The following is a 23,779-nucleotide window of genomic DNA, read 5'->3' as shown; positions in this document are numbered from 1 at the left end:
TGGTGGTGCTCGACCAATCGAGCATCGGCAAGGCGGTCAAGACCTTTGGTGGTAGCAATGGCTCAACTGGCCCCTCCATCCAGGCGCTCGGCCCCCTAGAAGGGGTTGGCTCGATCGAGGTGAGTTCTGACCTTTTCCCATGAGGGAAGGCCATCGCCAAGCCATCCGCCCAGAAGTGTCGTCTCTCGAGCCAAGGCCCGCATGCCGACCTCCTTCGCCAGCCTACCTCTCCAATGACAAAAGCCAAGATAAGTCCCATCCTCCCGACCCTCTTGCTTCGCTTATTTCTATAGTTGTCTCTTGTAACCCGAGCCACCCCAGCGGTAGCTCGGCCCATTGAAAGGTCCTTGTTGGTTTTGGTAATTGAGTGACAACCTAGGTGGACTAATGGTGTTTATGTGAGATACACAGGTGATTAGTCTACAGGTACATGTGTGTGAGCAACATATGCCATGAAGGTGAATATGTCATGGAGATGTTGCAAAGCTCACACATGTGATGATGAAGGAGCTTATTGTACATGAGACATGACATTGAGTCATGTGATCAAGGTGGAGAAGATCAAGACAAGACTTGGCTTGATGGACCGGTTGCAAGCGTGAAGGGCAAGTCGGAGGCTTTGGAGTGATGGACCGCGTGGCGATGAAGCTTGAGCAAGACTTGGTGCCGATGGACGATGGCAACGGTGAAAAGAAAGTGAAGTCAAGATCGATGAACTAATATGATCACATGATGATATGAAGTGGATCATATCATTGTTGATCATATTGGTGCATGTGTTGCATCAACATTGGAGGAGATGGAATGGAATGCACAAGGCAAACGTATAACCTAGGGCATTTCATTTCACCGGTCATTGGTGTGTAGAGAAGTTCATGACCGGGTTTAGGATAGATGGCCGTACTATTAAGAGGAGTAAACTTGTTTGCATATCGGTCATCTAGTGCCACTCGAGTGATCTAACTTTGTATTATCGCTAGGATTGAGTGGCATGGCAAGATGAGTGGCTAATCCTTTGGGAAATGTTTGTGAAAAGCTAACACACATACACATGGTGATGTACACTTGGTGGTGTTGGCATATTTACAAAGGAGATGAAGTTGGAGTTGATGTGGATCAACTCGGTGAAGAAACGGAGGTGAAAAAGGTTCCACAGAGTGGACCGGACTCTGGTCACGCAAGTGACCGGACACTGGGTTCCAGTGTCCGGTCAGTTGTGGCAGATAATGTGCTACGTCGGTTAATCGACCGGACGCTGGCGCTAGAAGTGACCGGAAGCTAGTGCTGCGTCCAGTCAGGCTGATGTTTGGTGTTGCAGAAGCTGGAGAGTGACCAGACGCTGGAGCTGGGTCCGATCACGTTCGACCGGACGCATCCGGTCCTCTCGGGGACCTTACTGTAAATGACCGGACGCTGGGGGTTCAGCGTCCGGTCAGTTCTGTCAGAGCGTCTGGTCAGTGTTTTGACCATTGAGATTGGGCAAACACAGTTGAAAGCTAAGGACACGTGGCTGTCATCGGGCGACCAGACGTTGTGGTCCAGCATCCGGTCAACATGACTGGAGCGTCCGGTCGGCCCAAATTTTGCCCAGTGACGGGGTAACGGCTAGTTTAGCCCTTGGGGCTATAAATAGAAGGGTGCCTCGGCCATGGCTAGGGCTGAACACCTAGGGGGACTTTGTGTCCATGCTTGTGAGTGCTTGGGAGCCCTCCATCTGACACATACTTGATAGTGATCATCTGATTGTATGAGTGAGCGATTCTAGTGCGATTGCATCGTGAGGTTGCATCAAGTGGCACTAGGTGATCGAGTTGCAAGCTGGTGGTGCTTGTTACTCTTGGAGGTTGCCACCTCCTAGACAGGTTGGTGGTGGTCTCCGTTGAAGCCCACAAGAAGCTTGTGCGGCGCTCCGGAGAAGAGCTTTATGAGGGGCATTGTGCTCGCCCCGCGGGAGCTGCGAAGAGCAACTTTAGTAAAGCATGTCATTGAGCTACCCTCACTCTCAGGGTAGGTTCTTGCGGCGCCCGACATGCGGGCTTGGCGGGTGATGCCAATTAGCCGCCGAACCACCAAGTGAGCGGTAGACACAACGAGGACTAGCGTGTTGGCAAGCACGTGAACCTCGGGAGAAAAATCATCGTGTCCACCTTGTTCTTCCCGTTGGTTTGCATCCCCGTTACACAAGCTTGTGATTACTTTTATATATTTTGTGCTTGTATAGTTGCTCTTGTAATTAGTTAGCTTGTGTAGCTTGCTAGTTACCTTCTTGCTTGTGTAGCATAGAAGTAGCTCCCTTGCGTGGCTAATTTGGTTTGAGTAACCTTGTTAGTTACATTGCTTAGTTTGTGTAGCTAAGTAATTACGCTCTCTAATTTAGCATTGGTTGCCTTGTTATTAAGCATTGCTAGTGAGCTTAGGTGGCTTTGAGCTTTTGCTTACTAGCATGTGTAGGAGCTCCCTTGTTGCTTAAAGTACTAGTGGCATAGGTTTGTGTGACATTGCTTCTATAATTGATTAAGTGAGCTCTAGCTAGCCTGGCACCTTTGTTATTTAATTAGTATCTTTGAAAGGTGCTAGAGAACATAGATAGAGGGGTGTAGTCTTGGCTCGACCGATAGTTTTAATTCTGCACTTGTTTCGGTTAGCCGATGCGATTAAGTTTTAAAAAATACTATTCACCCCCCCTCTAGTCGCTATCTCGACCTTACAAGTGGTATCGGAGCCAGGTCTCTCATTTGTGGTCTTCACCGACCCGAGAGGATGGTGAACTTTGGGCTATAAGTTGTTTGTGACACACACATTTTTTATGGCACACACTATGTACGGTGGAAATGTCATATGCTTGATCATTTCTGTGAATTAGGTCCCAAGGCATGGTGGATCATTGTTGTTGGTTTTTCTCGTGATGCCTTGGATAAGGACAACCTCACCCAAGCACAAGAGGATTGCTTACAACTTGATCATCATGCTCTTTATTATCTAACGTGTGCTTTACATGATGATGTTTTTAGACGTGTGTGGGACTTGGAGAGTGCTCATGATATGTGGTTGGCACTCCAAGCCTTCTACGGTGATTCCTCCACATGGGATGATGGCAAATTCAAGAAGGAGGATGAGCCTAAGGAGGAGGCACATGAGTGTGTTGAGCATAACCATAATTTGGTAATTATGGAAGATTGCTCCACCTCATGGTCAAGTGATGATGATGATGATGATCGATCCACTACAAGTTCACTTAACAAGATTGATGATGATGCCACAAGTGTTGCAAGTGATGATGCTACCCTATGCACACTTGATGGTGATGTTGGATCATGCTCAAGCCATGATGATGATGCTACTACAAGCTCTCTAACTACACCACATTGTCTCATGTCACAAGGTGACACCAAAGTATCAAGTGATAATGTGGTTAATCATATTGATTCATATGATGAGCTTGTTAGTAGACTTGCTAGCATGACCATGTCTTTAGAAAATGAGAAAGCTAAAACATTGCAATTAGAAAATGAAATCTCATCACTAAAGAACTCTTGTGAAGAACATAAGAAATTACTTAATGCTTATAAATCTTCACTTGATGAGCTTAAATTGAATCATGAGACACTACTTGCATCTCATGATGAATTATTAGAACAACATGCTTCTCTCATTAAAATGTTTACAAAGAAACTTAAAAATAATGAGAGCTCATCACATGGATCAAATGATAAATCACAAATTATTGCTAACTCTTGTGATGTAGGCAAGAAGCATGTATCCACCTCTTGTGATGATTTATTAGATATGCCATGCTCTTCACATATAGATGCTTGTTCTACTTCTATGTCTTGTGAGACTAACCTTTTGAAGGAGAACAATGAGCTAAATGAACAAGTGAAGAAATTGAGCAACAAGTTAGAGAGGTGTTACAACTCAAAAGTCACCTTTGAGCATATGTTGAAGACTCAAAGAAACTATGGTGATAAGTGTGGCCTTGGCTTTGAGAAGAAGATGACAAAGGGTAAAAGAAAGAGAGAAAGAAAGATGAAGAAGCTACATCAAAGAAAGCTCTCTCACACCATGTGCTACCGGTGTCATAAAGCAGGACACCTTGCAAATGGTTGCCCTAACATTGAGAAGCTCAAAAAGATAAAAGAAGAAGAGAGGCTAAAGCATGTGAAGTGCTTCAAGTGCTGCACTTGGGGTCATCTTACCTCAATGTACCCAACCAAGCAATTGGTGGAGCAACAAGTGAAGCCTCAACCAATGCCACAAGTTGAGTAAAAGAAGACACCCCAAGAGCAAATCAAGGTCAACCATGAAGATGGTGGTGACTTGATGAAGAAGAAGAAGAAAACAAGAAGGGGTGGAAAGACAAGGAATCTAATGCAAATTCAAGATGCCAAGATGATGAGCAAGAATGAAGATGAGAAGAAAGATTATGCTCACATCAAGTGCTTCAAATGTGGAAGTATATGACACTTTGCCTCTAAGTGTCCTACCAAGATTGAGAAGAAGACTCAAGCAATCCATGAGAGGCAAGGCAATGAGAAGCACCACATGAGGAAGGAAGAGAAGGCTCAATCAAAGAGAAAGTGCTACTCATGCCGGGAAAGAGGACACATGGCACATTCATGTCCCCTAGGTAACACTTCTAAGCCTATTTCAATTGATGATGATTCTATGCTTAGAAAGGATGGCAATGGTACCTCCATGGTTTCTATTGCAAAACATTCCGCTACTCATACTAAGACGTTGTCTAAGTATGTTGCTCCAAACTTGAGAGGACCCAAACTTGTTTGGGTACCATCAAAAACTTGTTTGGGTACCATCAAAAAGTGGATGATTGTTTATAGGTACCATCGGCATTGGAGACTTGACTAAATTGATCTCACATTATTCATCATATGTTGAATCAAGTTATGAAGCCCACTGCACATCCAAACCCAATGCCAAGTGAAAATTGAGTGAAGTCCAAATGCTATCAACTTACAAGTGCTATAATTCAAGTTGTTGATGATTTATCGGAATATTTGATGGCTTGCAAAATATTGGAGTTGAAACTTGCTAATTGGATGATCATGAGCTAACTAAGATATACCTCTTGTTGATCATTCCATTTGGGTGCATATGAGTTGATTGAATTAGATAAATATGCAATGTTGCTTACTATAAGATGTTTGAATGGATAAATTTGGCCTGTTCGCTGGTTGGTTTCTGGGCTGGTTTGGGCTGGCTGATGCTGGTTTATTGTGAGAGAAAAACACTGTTGGCTGGCTGGTTTGGGCTGGCTGAAACCAACAAGCGAACAGGGTGATTGATTAGTAGTCAAGTTTGGATTGATTTGTTGGATAAGTTCATGAGATGACTTTTAGTAAGTGGTTTGAATGGACATATGTCTTATGGAAGTATTCAAACAAGTTAGTTTCAAGTTTGATTCATATTTGATGAAGTATAGCTCAATTGATGAAATCTATCCTATATTGCAAAATCTGAGCTAGCTGTGATCTTAGCCATGTTTGAGTGATCAAAACTTCTTGGGCTGGCATGAAAATTAGTGTACATGCTCTAGACTTATGGTATGAGATTATGTAGAAATTTCATGAAAATTGGATAAGAAATGCTTCAGTTTTGGAGTGGTTCTTGTCAGCTATAGTACAACAGTTTTTAGCATGTAGCAGTGGTGGAAGAATTAAAATCTGATATCAATATATAAGTTAAATGAAGCTCAAATTTTTACAGCTGCTAGATAACTTAGAAAATCTCATCTCCACCAAATTTCATGGTATTTGGATTTGTACTTTGGGAGATATGCTTATTTCTCTGAAGGGTAAAGAATCTGCCAGAAAAGTGACAAATATTGGATTGATCTAGAGTCAGTTTGATTGAAAGGTCCTCAAGTTGAAAACATATTTACAAGTGATTGAGGTACCTAAGGTTGGTTTTGAGATAATCTAGAAGCATGACAAGTAAAGAGTATAAGGCCATTTGATTGAGGAGTGTATTTTGCACACTTTTGGTACTCAAGGTAAAGATCAAGATCAAACTTAAGACGAAGATGAAGTTTGAGTTCTAGATATGATTAGAGATCATTTGGTAGAAAGAAAAGGACTTAAATAAGGAATCAAGGTAACTCATCAAGTTAAGTCCATCACTTGGATCAATCAATCAAGCTATTTCAAGTAAGTATCAAGAATGATTCTTTGGAGAGAGGTTACTTCTCCCTAGTGAAGGGCTTGTCGCCTATGTGTAGGTAAACCAAGTGTGATACTTGAAAGGCTAACATGGAAGTGGTGATCCGATGGACATTTGAGATGCTTAGTTGAAGCAATCAAAAGGATTGATCAAGCAAAGCAAGCAACACCCAAAAAGAGAGCTAATCATAGCATTTCAAGTGGTATTCTCATATTGATTCTCTCATGTAAGCAAAGATCAAAAGATGAAGTAAGCCAACCACAATAAGAAAGAGCACTTGATCATAAGTGGGATTCATTTCATATGGGTGAAAAATGGAAGTCAAAATGGTATCTATTAGTCTTCACCAAGCTTATAGTTGGACTTCACATTGCTGTTGGAGTAATAAATTGGAATATATGTGACTATCTTCTACTCCAACATAGCAAAGGTATCATTGTAATGTGCATGATCATTTCATCCCTTACTAGTATGCGGTTAGTGCATATAGTACATACTTTATAGGATCATGCATTACAAATAAAATATTTAAATTCATAGCCTACCACTATTGCTTGGATGATTACTTGATCTAGTGGTTAGTATATGAGTTTGTTCATGAGCTAGTGAACCCAAGTACTTGACTCAATTTGGATTGCTAACAAGTGACAAGTACAATATTGACAAGATAACCCTTGCAAGAGGTGTGAAGAAGCTTTTTATTGGTTCAAACCAGACTTAGAAGCTTAGGCAAATCAATTTAGCTCAAGTCAATCATAGAAGCTCATGATAGTGATAAGAGTACAAGCACAAGACAACAATGCAAATGGATATCTAGTTTATTTGTTTCAAGTGGTATCTAGACTCAAGTATTTTATCAAGAATTCACAAGTGATATTTAGATCAACCCACAAGTGATATCCTATAAGTGGTACTCATAAAGATAACAAAAGTTCAAGAAATGGTACTTATTGATAAATCCAACAAGTGGTTCCATACTAGAAGATTCTTTCAAATGGTATTCACTTCATACCAGTGGTATCACATCTACACATGGTATCAATCATACAAGACGATGGTTCCACAAGTGATCCTCAACTTTAAGTGATCATCAAATGAAGAATGCATCCCTCATCTACAAGAGCAAAAGTGTATCAAATGGATGACCCATGCTATCACATAAGGGGAGGTGTATGACACACTGTTTTCAAGATCAACAATCCTACAAGCGGTATCTCAAGAAGCCCTACACAAGATACAAGTGGTACAAGTTACAAGTAGTATCATACAAGTGGTGTCATTCCAACAATCAAGTGATGTCCATAAAAAATGCAAGTTTCAAGCCTCAACCATCTACCCCAAAATGCACAACTTTGCATCAGTGAGAAGCATACCTTTTATGGAAATTGATGACAAAGGAGGAGAGATTGTACAAAGATATGAAGCTTGGGGAGAGATTGTACAAGAGAGATAAGATTATGAAAGCTATAACAAAGGAGGTTGGACATGGACATGGACAAAGAGGGAGCAACATTAGAGAAAAGAGTGGATCAAAATTCTTGGACAAGAGAAGCACACAAGTAGGGGGAGCAAGCTCATGAACTTTGATTGATTGCATTTAATATGTGCATATTCATGTGCTTACTTGCATTGCATAAGCTCTTAAATTAAATATGCATGCTTGTGTGGTGTATGCTAGTTATAGAACTTGAATGATGATTTGATAACTAGCATGCATAAGAGGATAGCTAGACACTTGGTATGCTTTTCAAGTAATGCTAGTATCTTGTTTTTAATGTTGATCTCATGAGGTATCTAGTGCTTTTATTTCCAAGTGTTATCTAGCTAACCATGGTGCTAAGGAAGAACTTAAAGGTGCAACTCCAATTGGTATCACACTTCAAAGGTTTACTCTATACACCTTAGCATCATTCGGTAGTAATTACTCTCCCATAATTTCAATCTATGCATATGTGCGAACTTCAATCCAAATACTCTAGCACATATGTAGGGGGAGCTAATACTACCATCTCAGGTTTGTGGTACTTGTCCAAAATCATTTACACATGGTAAAATTGCTTGGGCAAGCAACATGAATCCAAAAGAGCTTAATTTCCATATCTTTGTAGAGTTGTCATCAATTAACAAAAAGGGGGAGATTGAAAGGTCCTTGTTGGATTTGGTAATTGAGTGACAACCTAGGTGGACTAATGGTGTTTATGTGAGATACATAGGTGATTAGTCCACATGTATATGTGTGTGAGCAACATATGCCATGAAGGTGAATATGGCATGGAGATGTTGCAAAGCTCACACATGTGATGATGAAGGAGCTTATTGTACATGAGACATGACATTGAGTCATGTGATCAAGGTGGAGAAGATCAAGACAAGACTTGGCTTGATGGACTGGTTGCAAGCGTGAAGGGCAAGTTAGAGGCTTTGGAGTGATGGACCGCATGGCGGTGAAGCTTGAGGAAGACTTGGCGTCGATGGACGATGGCAACGGTGAAAAGCAAGTGAAGTCAAGATTGATGAACCAATACGATCACGTGATGATATGAAGTGAATCATATCATTATTGATCATATTGGTGCATGTGTTGCATCAACATTGGATGAGATGGAATGGAATGCGTAAGGCAAAGGTATAACCTAGGGCATTTCATTTCACCGGTCATTGGTGTGTAGAGAAGTTCATGACCGGGTTTAGGATAGATGGCCATACTATCAAGAGGAGCAAACTTATTTGCATATCGGTCATCTAGTGCCACTCGAGTGATCTAACTTTGCATCATCGCTAGGATTGAGTGGCGTGGCAAGATGAGTGGCTAATCCTTTGGGAAATGTTTGTGAAAAGCTAACATACATACACATGGTGATGTACACTTGGTGGTGTTGGCATATTTACAAAGGAGATAAAGTTAGAGTTGATGTGGACCAACTCGGTGAAGAAACGGAGGTGAGAAAGGTCCCACAGAGTGGACCGGACTCTGGTCACGCAAGTGACCAAACGCTGGGTTCCAGTGTCTGGTCAGTTGTGGCAGACAGTGTACAGCGTCGGTTAATCGATCGGACGCTGGCGCTGGAAGTGACCGGACGCTAGTGCTACGTTCGGCCAGGCTAATGTTCGGTGTTGCAGAAGCTGGAGAGTGACCGGACGCTGGAGCTGGGTCCGATCACGTTCGATCGGAAGCATCCAGTCATCTCGGGGAGCTTACTGTAAATGACCGGAACCTGGGGGTTCAGCGTCTGGTCAGTTCTGTCAGAGCATCCAGTCAGTGTTTTGACCATTGAGATCGGGCGAACACAGTTGAAAGCTAAGGACACGTGGCTATCATCGGGCGACCAGACGCTGAGGTCCAGCGTCCGATCAACATGACCACAACGTCCGGTCGGCCGGACTTTTGCCCAGTGAAGGGGTAACGGCTAGTTTAGCTTATGGGGCTATAAATAGAAGGGTGCCTCGGCCATGGCTGGGGCTGTGCACCTAGGGGGACTTTGTGTCCATTCTTGTGAGTGCTTGGGAGCCCTCCATCTCATACATACTTGATAGTGATCATCCAATTGTGTGAGTGAGTGATTCTAGTGCGATTGCTCTAGGTGATCGAGTGGCACTAGGTGATCGAGTTGCAAGCCGGTGGTGCTTGTTACTCTTGGAGGTTGCCACCTCCTAGACGGCTTGGTGGTGGTCTCTGTTGAAGCTCGAAGAAGCTTGTGCAGCGCTCCGGAGAAGAGCTTTGTGAGGGGCATTGTGCTCGTCCCACGGGAGCCGCGAAGAGCAACTTTAGTAAAGCGTGTCTTTGAGCTACCCTCACTCTCGGGGTAGGTTCTTGCGGCGCCCGACGTGCGGGCTTGGCGGGTGATGCCAATTAGCCGCCGAACCACCAAGTGAGCGGTCGACACAACGGGGACTAGCGTGTTGGCAAGCACATGAACCTCGAGAGAAAAATCATCGTGTCAACCTTGTTCTTCCCGTTGGTTTGCATCCCCGTTACACAAGCTTGTGATTACTTTTATATATTTTGTGCTTATGTAGTTGCTCTTGTAATTAGTTAGCTTGTGTAGCTTGCTAGTTACCTTCTTGCTTGTGTAGCATAGAAGTAGCTCCCTTGCGTGGCTAATTTGGTTTGAGTAACCTTGTTAGTTACATTGCTTAGTTTGTGTAGCTAAGTAATTACGCTCTCTAATTTAGCATTGGTTGCCTTGTTATTGAGCATTGCTAGTGAGCTTAGGTGGCTTTGAGCTTTTGCTTACTAGCATGTGTAGGAGCTCCCTTGTTGCTTAAAGTACTAGTGGCATAGGTTTGTGTGACCTTGCTTCTATAATTGATTAAGTGAGCTCTAGCTAGCCCAGCTCCTTTGTTATTTAATTAGTATCTTTGGAAGGTGCTAGAGAACATAGATAGAGGGGTGTAGTCTTGGCTAGACCGATAGTTTTAATTCCGCACTTGTTTCGGTTAGCCGACGTGATTAAGTTTTAAAAAGGACTATTTACCCCCCCTCTAGTCGCCATCTCGACCTTACACCCATGGAAACTAAGAATGGTGTTTCTGAAATACAAAAATGCTTTCTTTTTCGCTTTCTCGTCCTCGATCTTTAGTGACACCCGACCCCAGCAACAGCACGGGGCTGAGCCTCACTCGGGGGCTGATAAGAGCAAACCTATTTAGAAACAATCGCTATGCCCAACCCTTCTCACATTAAGATCTAAAAGCGAGAGCTGCGGAAACGAACACTGAGTAAAGTTGGTCGAACTACAAGGAACCTACGCCGCAGCGGCTACGGCGGTCTTGCTCACCAGCGTGATCAGGGTTCTTTCGCCCATGCCTTAAGCTTTGTAGCCTTAACAACAAAAAAGGTTCGAAATGCAGTAACCTTTTTATAACACAAAAAGAAAAAAGTACCCAAAAGTTCATTTGACCAAAACAAAAGAACTAAAACTTGTTCATTTATTACAAGACCACCACTCCGTTTATCTAACTAACTAATTTTTTGGGGGGGTGATCTCATCGTCTATCTTGGCAGATAAGTCCTGTGCAGGGGCCATCTCCTGCTCGATGTCCTCCAGCTCGGTGTCGAAGTAGCCGGGCACGAAGCCTTGGCCGAGAACCGTCGTAGGTAAGGAAGGGATACGGGGCTGAAAACGCTCCCATAGCCCATTACGGCCCACAAATTCTAAGGTTGGCCCACCGACGGGTTCACAACCGCTTTGGGGCGCCTTTAGAGTGAGGGGTGGAAAGGGATGGGCCCGCTAGCGGCCAGTACCCAGGCGCATGAGCGTCGCAGGCATCCCAGCCCACGTTCGAGTCTTGGTCGGTTCACAGTCCATGGTTTTTTCTCGAAGAAAGGCAACGAGCCCTTAGGACCAGTCGAACGGACCCAAGAACTATATGGATTGGCTGCCAAGGATCTGGAGTCGGTCACTAGCTGACCCATGCTAGACCCCAGTGAACGGTAAGCCGGGGACCCACTCGGACTAGCCCATTAATAGCTCACCGAGCACCATGATTCATCCATCGAGGAAAACATGGCACGGCTCAACCCCTCCATTTCATTGAAAAAATGATTGACGGAGGATGATTACAAGACGAGCCAACCCCTCGACCGGTCCCCTGCTATGTGTGGGGGCTCGATGGAAATTTGACTCGCAAAGAGACCGAATACGTGGTCGCATGCAATGGCGGATCGATCCAAGGGGTCAGAATTAAGAGAAATCCTCTCTGATCCCCAAAGAAATCCCACAGCTATACGCCCTCGAAAGAAGTCCGGTCGCAACAGAAAGGGGTCGTAACCCACCAAGGCGTCCCGCGAGCAGCAGAAGATTGAAGCCCTCGAAGTCCCTCTATCCGAAAAAGCCTACAAAGGAGTATCCTACTCCTCCGCTGGCTCGGGGGCTACTGTCGGGTATCAGTATTAGGGATACCCAAAGAAGGGGTCTGAGGACCGCAGACGATAACTCGCCCAGATAATCAAGGACGTATTTCAGTCTCGACAAACCCCGAAGGGATGGTTTCCGCCCCGCCAGACCCCTCGGGCACGGGCCTTATATCGCCCGACCCCGAGGGTACAAGAGCCGTCTCGCCCGACCCTGAGGGCACGAGCTCTGTCTCGCCCGACCCCGAGGGCGCGGGCCCCGTCTCGTCGGACCCCTCGGGCGAGGGCTTCGTCTCGCCCGACGGGGGATCCATACCGCCTCCAACCACTATGGGTATAAGAGTACGACCCCAGGGTTAAACTTCTGACACCGGGAGGGAAGCAGACACGTCTGAACGTAACCCGTGGTCACGGCGGACCATACCTGGGGGCTCACGTCGCCAACAGTGTCGGGCATGCCGACGCTGTGCTTCCTAATCCCCATACGACTTCTGACAGGAGTACCTGTTGACCATGCCGCCTGTCGGGACAGGATGGGGCGCCACGACCGGCTGACGACGCCCGCAATGATGAACAGGAGCACGACGTGAAGCCGTCCCCATCGTCGTCTACAACATCGGTGGGGCCCACATAATGGAGATGAAGGACGGGGAAGCCCCGGAGGACTTCTTCTCCCTCGCTTTTCTCCTTTTCTCTCTTTCTCTCTTTGTAACGTGCGCCTTCCCCTTCACCTATAAAAGGGGAAGTAGGACGCCCCATGGGATCAAGCACTCACACGCACGAGCACATGGCTAAGCAGTTGAATGAACTCAATAGGACTCAGCATTTTCTATTCCTTTCACCAGAGATCTGGGATCTGCTCCCTCTCTCGCCCGTTTGTAACCCCTACTACAAACTGTGTCGGTAACACTAGCAGCAACAGACTGGACGTAGGGACGTTCTGTCCGAGCCAATATAATACTTGTGTTCTCCAAGCACACCATCCGAGTCAGACGCGTAGATACAAATTTACTCATTGGCGGTTCGAAACGCCGACACCATTAATCTTCTTTTCTATGTGAGAACTTAAAAACTATAATAATTTGTTTGTTGCAAAATACCGATCTGGGCCTAAATTACTTCGTGGCACCTTGAGGCCCAACTCTCCAGGTGGGCCGGATCCCAAAACGGGCAAAATGCTTTTAATTAATGGCTTCAGAGAATTCTCAAAATATTTCGCATACAAAAAAAGAAGAAGAAGATAATTCTCAAAAGAAAAAAAGAAGCTTCAGATAGCTTCTCAACAAGAACAAGCAAAAGAAGAAAAACAGAGAGATGGGAGATCCACGACGAGTCCGGTTTCCGGTCTATCAAGTTGACCGGATCCTAAACCAATTAGTATAGGTATATTGATGCTCAAAGCCCTGTCCGCTTGAAATTTCCGGGCTATATTATGTTTTCAATTGCTGAAATTTAATATGTTCCTTGTAGCTGCGCCTACGCTACTATTGGCATGGAGTCAAAAGGCCTGTTCGTTTGAAGTTATTAGCTATGAAACGGTGTTTTTCTCTCGCAGCAAATCAGTTTTAGTCGACTTATTAGCCACAGGAACCTTTGACTCCATGCCTTTTGAGCCGTGTCCATACCACTGCCTTACTCTGCAGTATGAGGGCAAATGGGCAACCTCTTGTTGACCTGAACGGTCTAGCTCCCGAACAATGGAATTTTGAGCAAACGAGCATCACTAACTAAGCATTACTACTGAATTCAGGAAACAGGTGACGTGCATCACCGAGACTCAAAGAAAAAAGAACGAGTTGGCACGGGCGAGAGCAAATGAAAGATTATACTCACAGTCACAGCCTCGCAGGTCGCCGTGAAAAACTGGAGCTACTCCGTGTTCCAGCCTGTTTGGGCTTCCTTCGTGAGGACACCGCGGCAGCGGGAACTCCGGTCGACATGCGGCAGACTCGGCTGGAGCGGGCAAGATGAAAGCTTGCGGGCGGGTTGAATGGTTGATTTGATAGAACGATAGAAGCAAAGCGAGAGATACAAGACTACGGGAATATGCTGTTGGGAACTTGGGATGTGCGGATGCTCGGGCGAGAGCAATGTGGATATCCGCTAATCAGCATTCCGTAATAACATTCTTACAATTTGCCTTGTGACAACGATGTCGTTGTAGTATAGTGGTGAGTATTCCCGCCTGTCACGCGGGTGACCCGGGTTCGATCCCCGGCAACGGCGTTTGCCCTCTTTTTTTTGTTGCACTGCTTACGGTCACTCTTTATCTTTTTGTTTCCTCTCTTCCAGAAAGCTTACGTCTTCCATATCCAAGCATGACATGGGGGTGAACCAGCGCAGTTACGCGCTGTACCGACGGGATAGCAACTCACAAAGGACACAGATTTGGCTGGAAATTAGGCCTCGTTTAGTTCCAGATGTAAAGTTTTGGGTGTCGTATGGTACGTTTCAGATGTAAAGTTTTAAGTGTTGCAAAAAAATAAATTATAGAATTTGTTATTAAACCACGAGACGAATTTATTAAGCCTATTTAATTTATCATTAACACATGTGTTATTGTAACACTTTATTATCAAATCATGGTCTAATTAGGCTTAAAAGATTCATCTCGCAAAGTAGTCACAATCTGTACAATTAGTTATTTTTTAGTCTATATTTAATACTCCGTGTCGATAGGATAAGGTGTAAACTTTTGACAAGGCCTTACAAGTCATCGTTTTTTCAAGGTTGAAAGTAATAATAGTAGCATTTATGCAGTCCGATGCCACGACGGGAGTACGCTTCGCTCTTCAGGCTTGCAAATGAAACCTTCCCGCGTTGGTTTGTGGGCTGGTTTGAGCTGGCTGGTACTGTTTTATTGTGAGAGAAAAATACTGTTGACTGACTAGTTTGGGCTGACTGAAACCAACAAACGAACAGGCTGAAAAAGTCATGAAAAACCCAGCGACAAGGTTACGCAACACCATCAGTTGATCGGACGACAACACGACAGGAAATCCTCCAAAAATTGACATTGCCGCCGCTGACCAGTGGCCCGAGGTCAGACGGATGACCCAGGCGGCCAGGCCCCCAGCAGAAGTTTCCGTCCCACACGGCCACACGGCCACACCCCCACTCGGTCACTCGTCGTTCTCCTTCCCCATCTCCCACTCCCAGCGCAGCCCGAGCCAGCCAAGCTGCCAAGGCTGCGGAGCACGAACGAACAGAGAGCATCCCCGTCCCCGCCATTACTCCTCGCCGTCCCTGCTCCCCGGCAATAAATGCAGCCGCTCGAGCCGCGCACCCACCCCGCCAGATCTGAATTCTGAACCCCGCGACAAGGCGAGATGAGAGTTGAGGAAGGAAAGCAAAATATCACCACTTCACCACGCCACCTCCAACATTTACTCCCCCACCCACGCGGCACCCAGTGATCCAGGGCAAGGCATCCACCAGCCACCACCACCGTGCGCGCGCTCCGCCAATGCCATTCCGCCGCGCCCTCGCCACTAGGGACTCGCCACCTCCGCCGCCGCCGCCGCCGGCAAGACCACCGCGATGTCCCTCCTCTCCTCGCTCTCCAGCCTGGGCCTCGGCTACTCCATCGCCATCGCGCTCGGCTTCCTCGTCCTGCTCGCCTCCCTCCTGCTGGCTTTCTACTTCTGCTTCGGCCGTGGCGGCGGCGGCAGCGGGGACTACTGGGCCGGGGAAGCGGTCACCACGGCGTCCAGCTCCGGCCACCTCTCCATCACCGTCCCGCGCGTGCTCTTCGTCGCGGAAGGGTCCGAGTCCCCCGACGACGACGCCGCCTACTCCTCCGCCTCCGCCGCGGTGGCCTGCTCCCCCGTCGGGCTCGACGCCGCCGCCATCGCATCCTACCCCAAGGTCGCCTTCTCCAGCAGCAGGGCCGCCGCCGACGCCGACGCCATGTGCTCCATCTGCCTCAGCGAGTACAGGGACGGCGAGATGCTGCGCGTGATGCCCGAGTGCAGGCACGGCTTCCACGTCGCCTGCCTCGACGCCTGGCTGCGCCGGAGCGCGTCGTGCCCCGTCTGCAGGTCCTCTCCCATCCCGACGCCCAATGCCACGCCGCTCGCCACGCCGCTCTCCGAGCTCGTCCCGCTCTCGCAGTACGCCGCCGACCGGAGGCGCCGCAGGTGATGGACACGGCCACACTGGTGACTGGTGCAACACAGTGCTCTTCTTCTTTTTTTCACTTTTTTATTGCGTTGGAGGAAAGGAAGTTATGGGTTGCTTCACTAGTTGAGTCCGGGGTTGCTTTTAGGATATCTACAAAATTGTTTGGATTGAAATCACAACTACCTCGATTAGATTTTGTAACGTAGAAGTAAAAGGTGGAGCAAGGGATAGTGTAAATACACATTGCCCGTTTCTGTGAGTATCTTCTGGTGATTTATACTCTATGGCCTTGTTTAGATGCCACCAAAATTCTAAGTTTTTTCACTCTCTTTTCATCACATTAATTTTTAGCCGCTTGCATGGAGTATTAAATGTAGGTAAAAAAAATAACTAATTACACAGTTTAATTAGAAATCACGAGATGAATCTTTTGAGCCTAGTTGGTCCACGATTGGACAATATTTATCAAATAAGACGAGAGTGGTACTATTCATCGGGTTTGAAATTTTTTCAGCATCTAAACGAGGCCTGCTATTGAAACTATGGCTAGATGGATTGCTGAGAATTGGTGTCCCAGTGTCAACGAACGGCATCCGTAACTGTAGTATATTTTTTAATCCCAACCCACCTAATCCCATAAAGCTGCATTTTGCATTTTGTGTAGAGTTTTTGTATGTCATGTACTACGCAAGCTAATTAAGCCCAAAAAAATTATCTGGGTACAGGAGATTTCTAGCTCCGGATGGTTGGTGAGCTGGAACATCAATGCTCATGAGCTAAACGAATGTTGATTTGTCTGCTATCTTCGTTGGCATGTGAACATGTTAGGTGGTGTATGGATCAATTTAGGAGGTCTGTCGAGAGAATATTGCATGGGGTGTTTGGATCAATTTAGAAGGTGTGTCAAAAGAATATTGCATGGGGTGTTTGATACTAATAAAAAAACAAATTATATAATCCGTCAGTATTCCGAGACGATTTTTAAGCTTAATTAATGTCATTAGCACATGTTACTGTAGCACCACATTGTCAAATCATGGACTAATTAGGTTTAAAAGATTCGTCTTGCAAATTAGTCGTAAACTATGTAATTAGTTTCGTAATTAATCTATATTTAATACTTCATACACGTGTCTAAACATTCGATAGGATAGCGACTAAAATTTCGGAGAGGCAACCTAACACCACCTTATTCTCTGTCCTATACATATTACTCGATGTCTAATTGATTTAAATTTAACATATAAGTTACCCTTTACAGAGTCATAATTTTGTTATTGATGTTACTCTGTGAGCCTCGGAATAAATATCACGATTAAAAATCAATTTCTACATATGTTCATGCTAAATGAAATTCGTGAATTTAAGGTTCATGCACTGATGGAAAGAATTTGATCCAGACTGCTATTTTGTTCCTAATCGAGAATTGAACTTGTTTTGTTCACACAGTGACGATCCAAAGTGATGTTTTTTCAAGCACATTATTATTATCATACTGAAACCAAATTCACTATGCAGTACTAGATGTTTACTTACTGGAGTACTAGGGTTGTGGTTGATTTTTCTTCGCAGGCAGTAATGTCAGGAAACAATCTGTTTTTGTACGCATTCAATTGCGCCGCACCATTTATTTGTCGCATATTGTACATCTGTTGGCTAGTTAGGACTCGTTTAGTTCCTCCAAAAATTTACAGTCGTATCTCATCGAATATTCTATATATATAGAGTATTAAATATAGACTAAAAAATAACTAATTGTACAGATTGCGACTATTTTACGAGACAAATTTTTTAAACCTAATTGATCCATGATTAATAATAAAGTGCTACAATAACAAATATGCTAATAATAGATTAATTAGACTTAATAAATTTGTCTTCCTATTTACCGACAGATTTTGTAACTTTTTTTTATTAGTATTCTAACGTAACACCACGTGACTTTACGTCTGGAAACTGCGTCAGGAAACTAAACAAGGCCTCAATACATAGCCATAGCCCATAGCGGTACGGTTTCAAGTTGCTTCTTGCTTGTAGGCTTGGGAGTACTCTAATTGGGTCCACTTAAATAGCCGTACTTACTACTGAGGATTTTCAAAAGGCTGATGTGTTTATGTAGGGCCCAGAAACTAGAACAGCAAAGGCAAACAGAACTTTACTACTCATGACGACTTTTTAGCAATTATCATCCATTTTCCTAGATTAGCCACTTCCAAAGTTTTGACGGTGAGGCCTTTTGCTCCCTTTGTCTTTCTTCCTGGTTGTGAATTTGTCTTTTACTCCTGTTCCAGATCCAGGATGTTGCTTTCACTGTTGTTCCAGCTTGTGTGGTACAGTAAGGTTTTATTGGAAACTTGGCAGCTAAAATCTGGATTTCTCTAGTACAATGGTACTCCTACGTACATTGGTACCTGTCGATAATTGATAGTACTACATACGTATACTCGTGAAGTTCTGAATTCAGCTTTTCTTGGCTTGCCTCTCTGATTCTCGTGGGTTAACCAGTTCTCCTGTTTGGTTTACTTTTTCATCAAGACTATGAGCTTCGTTTGGATGGAACATGGAAGCTGTCTGGCCTTGTCAGGAAACAGATTATGGCCTTTATTTGCCGTCCGCTTGTGGGCGCTGTCTGGCGGCTCTTGCATTCTGGCGTTTGGCCTCTAGTAGACACGTTTCTGCTTCCATCAAACAGCTCACACGCATGGTTCCATGCTTTGCATAAACTGTTCCGACTGGGCCTTTTGGTCCCTAACCACAATTTACCATGCCACAGGTTATTCATGTCATAGTTTTTCTCGTAACTGTTTGATTCACTATCGTAACTATGACGTGTCACACTTTTCTTAGCATCTTGTCTCACACGTCGTGGACTCATTTTCTTGCTAAACTTTGTCACAATCGTGGCTTTTACTCGTCAAACTTTTTGTGGCAGCCACAATTTATCGAAGATTTGGTGTGGCAAACTGCGCCACCAACCAAATGTGCCCTAGATTCTTGAGTCGAATCCATGTACTGATCTCGGTTATATGTTTGGAGTGTATTATGCCATGACTGGTCGCCCGTTTTAGAAAGAGCGAGATTGTTCTTCTTTCTTGAACTACACCAGCGCACTCCCCTTAACCCCCCCCCCCCCCCCCCCGACCAGCGGCTTCCCCGCTGCCCACCGCCCGCCCCATCGCTCTATCCCGTCATCACTAACCCTAGCCGAAGAATGAGAGCTCGAGCATCTCGTCGCTACTACCGACTCCGACCATCCGGTTGTCCCCCCGCCGCCTCACTCGCCGTCCCTCAACCCGCCGCCACCGCCGGTCCGACCGCCTCTTGAGGCCCCCTCCTCCTTGGTTCTAAGGCTGTGGGGCATTGAAGAACCGAACATAGGAAGAAGACGACACGGTGGGTCGCACGCTTGTGCTTCGAAGTATGTAATTGTATGTACTTGATCTACATGACTACATGCGTCATTACATTGCACTCATCTCTTGGTCTACCACTATGGGCGCAAAATTTTCTCAATGCAGCGACGTGGGACATGTTCGGAACATAGTAACTTTAGCAGATAAATTCCGTTCCTGCGAGTCCGGGCAAAAAACAAAAAACAAAAATCCCGTATTCCAGACGTGCTCCCGAGTCTAGATCTAGATGTAGCACTACCAGAAACACAATGGTAAGGCCAATCTGAAGCACGCAGCATGGCTACTAGCTCTTTTGTACATTTGCTACTGATACAGCCGGTGCTCATCTTGCCGTGGCTCGCACAACTTGGGAGAAACCCAGTCACTGGATGGAAGAGCAGAGTGTGGATGAAGAAGAGGAAGCTGCCATTATCACGGTGGAGAAATGGCGTGGCGAGCAGCATGAGGATGTAGGCGACTGAGCGTACAGGCGTACGGTGTACTGCATCCATGACCATTGACTGGCATGCTATACCTCCGGAATACTACTACGCGTCTTTATCCATCAGGTACAGTCATCATGTCAGCACTCGACCGATGCCCTATTTGCTTGGCTGAAGCTATGGCTAAAAATACTAATTTGCTGTGAGAGAAAAATATTATTCGTTGACGACTTTAAGCCATGCCAACGGGCGCGAAGCAGCAGGAACGGATACGGACGGAGCTGGCAAGCGCACATGGATACTCTCAAGAGCACTTTTTCTAGGGTGGCTGTACAGTGTCATGGTTGTATGATACTGGTACCGGAGTACCATACTACCACATGGAACAGATCTGTAGCTGCACGATTTGGACGGATTTGAAGAGGAGGGGAAGATGACAGAGGCGTGCCCCTTTCTTTTGAAAGGGAGATTGTCGGCTTACTCTCACTGCAGACGATACCACTAGTTTTTCTGCGAGCACTGTAGATCACTGATGGACACTTCCATAAGACTGTTTTTAACAAGTGTCGCAAAAAAAAAACAGAATTTCTATTTTTTTAGGAACAGAATTTCTAAGAGCTCTTTTACAGTGGTTGGGGGTACTTCTTGCTTCCTCTTAGTTCCTAAGCAATTAATTAGCGCTAATTAATTTTATGAGTGGAAGGTTAATACGGTAATTGCGGCTCCCTCTCCCCGCTACCCCTCCCTATGCGCGACCGAACCCGCACGCGGCTCGCCTCGCCCAAGCAGTTCCGTGGACGCGAGGCTTCCCAGCCCTCGGCACCTCGCCATCGCGCGGCGCCGCCGCCACCGGCCTGCCCTCGCCACCACCGGTCGCTCCTCCCTCCTCCCCCCGGCACCCCTCGCCCACGCGCACCGCCGCCGCCAAGGACGCTCCTCTCCTGCTCCACGACTACAAGGCGGCGACGCACGAGCACAACTTCCTCTCGCTGTACGCCGCCGCCGCCGCCGGCAAGGACGCGAGGCTGCGCACAAGACCTAGCCGCCGCCGCCACCTCGCCCTCGCCCTCGCCATTGCTTCGGGGACGCCATCCCTTAGCGCGGCGTCGTTCGGGATCGATCGGAGCACGCCCCTGCCGCGCTCCGCCTCGGTTCAGTTCGGCCGAACCTCGTCGTCGCCGGCCCGCTCGGCTCGATCGTGCTCTCACCGGACACGATCGATTTGAAGGTGCGCGCATCCGTTGCTCCTCATTCGCCCTAGCACGTGTCGTGGTCGCCTCGTGATCGAATGCTTCTGTATTATGCTTGCATCTTTTGGGCTCCTGTCTACTGTCTAGTGCTGAATCCATGTCTTATATTTGTAATCTTGGCCCAGAGGAGCATACTTCTCATTTGATGAATGTATAAGCCGTGGAAAATCACACACAAGGTGGTTCCCTGCATGGAGGATTATACCAACAACGATTGCTGCTGCAATAGTCTGCCCATTAAAACAACAAAACAAATTATTTTATTAGTTTTCTTAGTCAAAGTCTCATATTTCATATGATGCATCTAGTGAGTAGCTTTCCATGTAATTCAAATCCCTGTAGCCACTAAGTATAGGCCATCTTCTACTATGATAAAGCTATTCTTTGGTAGTTGGAGATGAGCAAGCATATTTTATCATTGAAGGCAAAAAAAAAAAAAAGAGGAAATACTAGATGTGTTTCTGTACAGAGAGGATGGATCACTTCATCAACCAGAATACATTTTGTGTTTTGCGTAATTGTTATGCTCTGCATATAATTCAAAAATAAACTGTTACAGAATTAAGCATCCCACTGGACATGAGTAACTGAACATATTTTTTTTTAGATAAACTGAATAAATTTATTTGGCTCACAATGAATTGGTACAATAAGTACACACATAGAATAAAAGGTACAAGAAGGGCAAACACCTATATTCAGACTTCTACAGTGGGGGCCTCCCCTGCTGTATTTTCTGCTAAAAAAACACCTATATTCAGACTCACTAAGTACATGATCTTTTTTTTAGAAAAATAAGTTTAAGCACTTGAAAATAAAGTTGAATATCCTGCATCAACATGAACAGATGATGCAAATGCCCATTTACTTCCTTTCAGTCCTAAATTAACTGATTTAGGTACAAATTAACTCATTAACATGAAACTCTGAAACTATATTGGCAGGATAAAAAGAGGCACTGACAAACTAATGACTAACCTTGTGGAAGTTTATATTATCATCAAATGGTAATGCCCGTGCAGCCCTTGTATTTCTCAACCAAGTAATGGTGTTACGGCATACTGGGAGGAGGATAATTGCCATGTTTAGCTTCAGGGTTTCAGCAGCGCCTTTTGCAGTGGTCATGCAGTAGCCCATCACATTAAAGACATACCTGTTGCGATACTGCATGAACTTCCAAGTGAACAGTCCGGCCATTATTCCAATCCATAATGCAAGTATCCATAGGCATTTCCAATTATCCTCCAAGTAGTAACTGAATGTATTACTTATCTTGCGAATTGGACTCTTTTTCCTTAAGCCTGATAGGTTCTGACTTAGTGCTTGGCTTGTGTAACTTAGCGCCTGACTGTAGTTCATAAAAATTGTTTTCAGGACTATTACAGCATGATCACAAAAATTCTTTTGCACATCTATTTTCTTGTTGGAATTTACTGTTCCCTGTTGCATAACATACAAGCATCTATACAGGAGGAAATGTCAGATCTTGAGTCTTTGCTGGAGTACAATGAAATTGTCAAGAAGTTGTTTGCTAATGAAGAAGAAGGATTCCAGTTCTATAACAACTACGGTTTTGAGAAAGGATTTAGTGTGAGGAGAAGCTATTGTGAGTGGGACAATAGCCACAATGAGATGACTCTTCGGAAGTTCGTTTGCAGTCGTCAAGGTTTTCGTGAAGAGAAACAGCTGAAGAGGGCGATTAAGAAGCGAAAGCCGCGGAATATTACCCGTGTTGGATGCCTTGCTAAATTTGTGATTGCACGAGATCAGATCACAGGGCACTGGTATGTGAAGGATTTCATCGATGAACACAACCATCCGATGGCGCCAGCAGAGCTTACTTGTCTGCTACGTTCACATAGAAGAATCAGCGATGAGCAGAAAGCTGAGATTGTGGAGATGGAGAGTTCTGGGATCCGCAAACATAAGATAATGGATATTTTGGAAATGCAGTATGGTGGGTATGATAAGGTTGGGTGTACAACAAGGGACTTGTATAATTTCTGCCATCGCTATAAGGCGGAGACAATTGCTGTCGGTGACGCTCAAACTGTCATCAGTTACCTGACGGAACTTCAGCGCAGAGATTCTGATTTCCTTTTCAAGTACATGGTTGATGGGGAAGGACACCTGAAGGGACTATTCTGGTGTGATAGTCAATGTCTGCTTGATTATGAAGCATTTGGTGATGTCGTTGTATTTGATAGCACGTACAAAACTAATCGGTACAACCTACCCCTTGTTCCTTTTGTTGGGGTGAATCACCATCGAAGCACAGTTATTTTTGGATGTGGAATTATTTCTCATGAGAATATTGAGTCATATGTGTGGTTGCTGAGTACATTTTCCGAGGCCATGATTCAGAAGCATCCGATCTCCGTGATCACTGATGGAGACCTTGCTATGCAGAGAGCAATCAGGCTGGTCTAGCCGAATTCATCGCATAGGCTCTGCATATGGCATATTGAGCAGAACATTGTGCGTAATCTTAAGGATGATGTTGTCAAGGATGAATTTAGGAGTTTCCTTTATGATTGTTGG

General features: G+C 45.3%; 2 protein-coding genes, 1 long non-coding RNA gene and 1 other non-coding gene across 4 annotated transcripts; 3 read left to right on the top strand and 1 right to left on the bottom strand.

Annotated features, from left to right (window-relative positions):
- The first annotated feature begins 14,185 nt into the window (after positions 1 to 14,185).
- Positions 14,186 to 14,257, top strand: TRNAD-GUC (transfer RNA aspartic acid (anticodon GUC)). The gene has a single exon. It is a non-coding gene; the product is annotated as a tRNA-Asp (tRNA).
- A 926-nt stretch (positions 14,258 to 15,183) lies between these two features.
- Positions 15,184 to 16,425, top strand: LOC136458946 (RING-H2 finger protein ATL67-like). Its single transcript, XM_066458845.1, has one exon. It carries the CDS (start codon positions 15,572 to 15,574, stop codon positions 16,172 to 16,174), a length of 603 nt encoding a protein of 200 aa, XP_066314942.1. The 5' UTR covers positions 15,184 to 15,571; the 3' UTR covers positions 16,175 to 16,425.
- A 4,930-nt stretch (positions 16,426 to 21,355) lies between these two features.
- Positions 21,356 to 22,437, bottom strand: LOC136458945 (uncharacterized). The gene is made up of 3 exons (XR_010760098.1): positions 22,392 to 22,437; positions 22,217 to 22,299; positions 21,356 to 21,468 (listed from the first exon to the last, which is right to left on the bottom strand). It is a non-coding gene; the product is annotated as an uncharacterized lncRNA (long non-coding RNA).
- A 277-nt stretch (positions 22,438 to 22,714) lies between these two features.
- LOC136460979 (protein FAR1-RELATED SEQUENCE 5-like) lies at positions 22,715 to 23,668 on the top strand. Its single transcript, XM_066460478.1, has one exon. The coding sequence runs from the start codon at positions 22,715 to 22,717 to the stop codon at positions 23,666 to 23,668; it is 954 nt and encodes a 317-aa protein (XP_066316575.1).
- Positions 23,669 to 23,779: the final 111 nt, after the last annotated feature.

This window comes from Miscanthus floridulus, chromosome 6 (assembly GCF_019320115.1).
Source record: "Miscanthus floridulus cultivar M001 chromosome 6, ASM1932011v1, whole genome shotgun sequence".
NCBI lineage: Eukaryota > Viridiplantae > Streptophyta > Magnoliopsida > Poales > Poaceae > Miscanthus > Miscanthus floridulus.
This window is presented reverse-complemented; position numbering and strand designations above follow the sequence as displayed.

Excerpts from the sequence above, each read along its gene's own strand:
- LOC136460979 (XM_066460478.1), top strand. The coding sequence starts at position 22,715 with ATGTCAGATCTTGAGTCTTTGCTGGAGTACAATGAAATTGTCAAGAAG.
- LOC136458946 (XM_066458845.1), top strand. The coding sequence starts at position 15,572 with ATGTCCCTCCTCTCCTCGCTCTCCAGCCTGGGCCTCGGCTACTCCATC.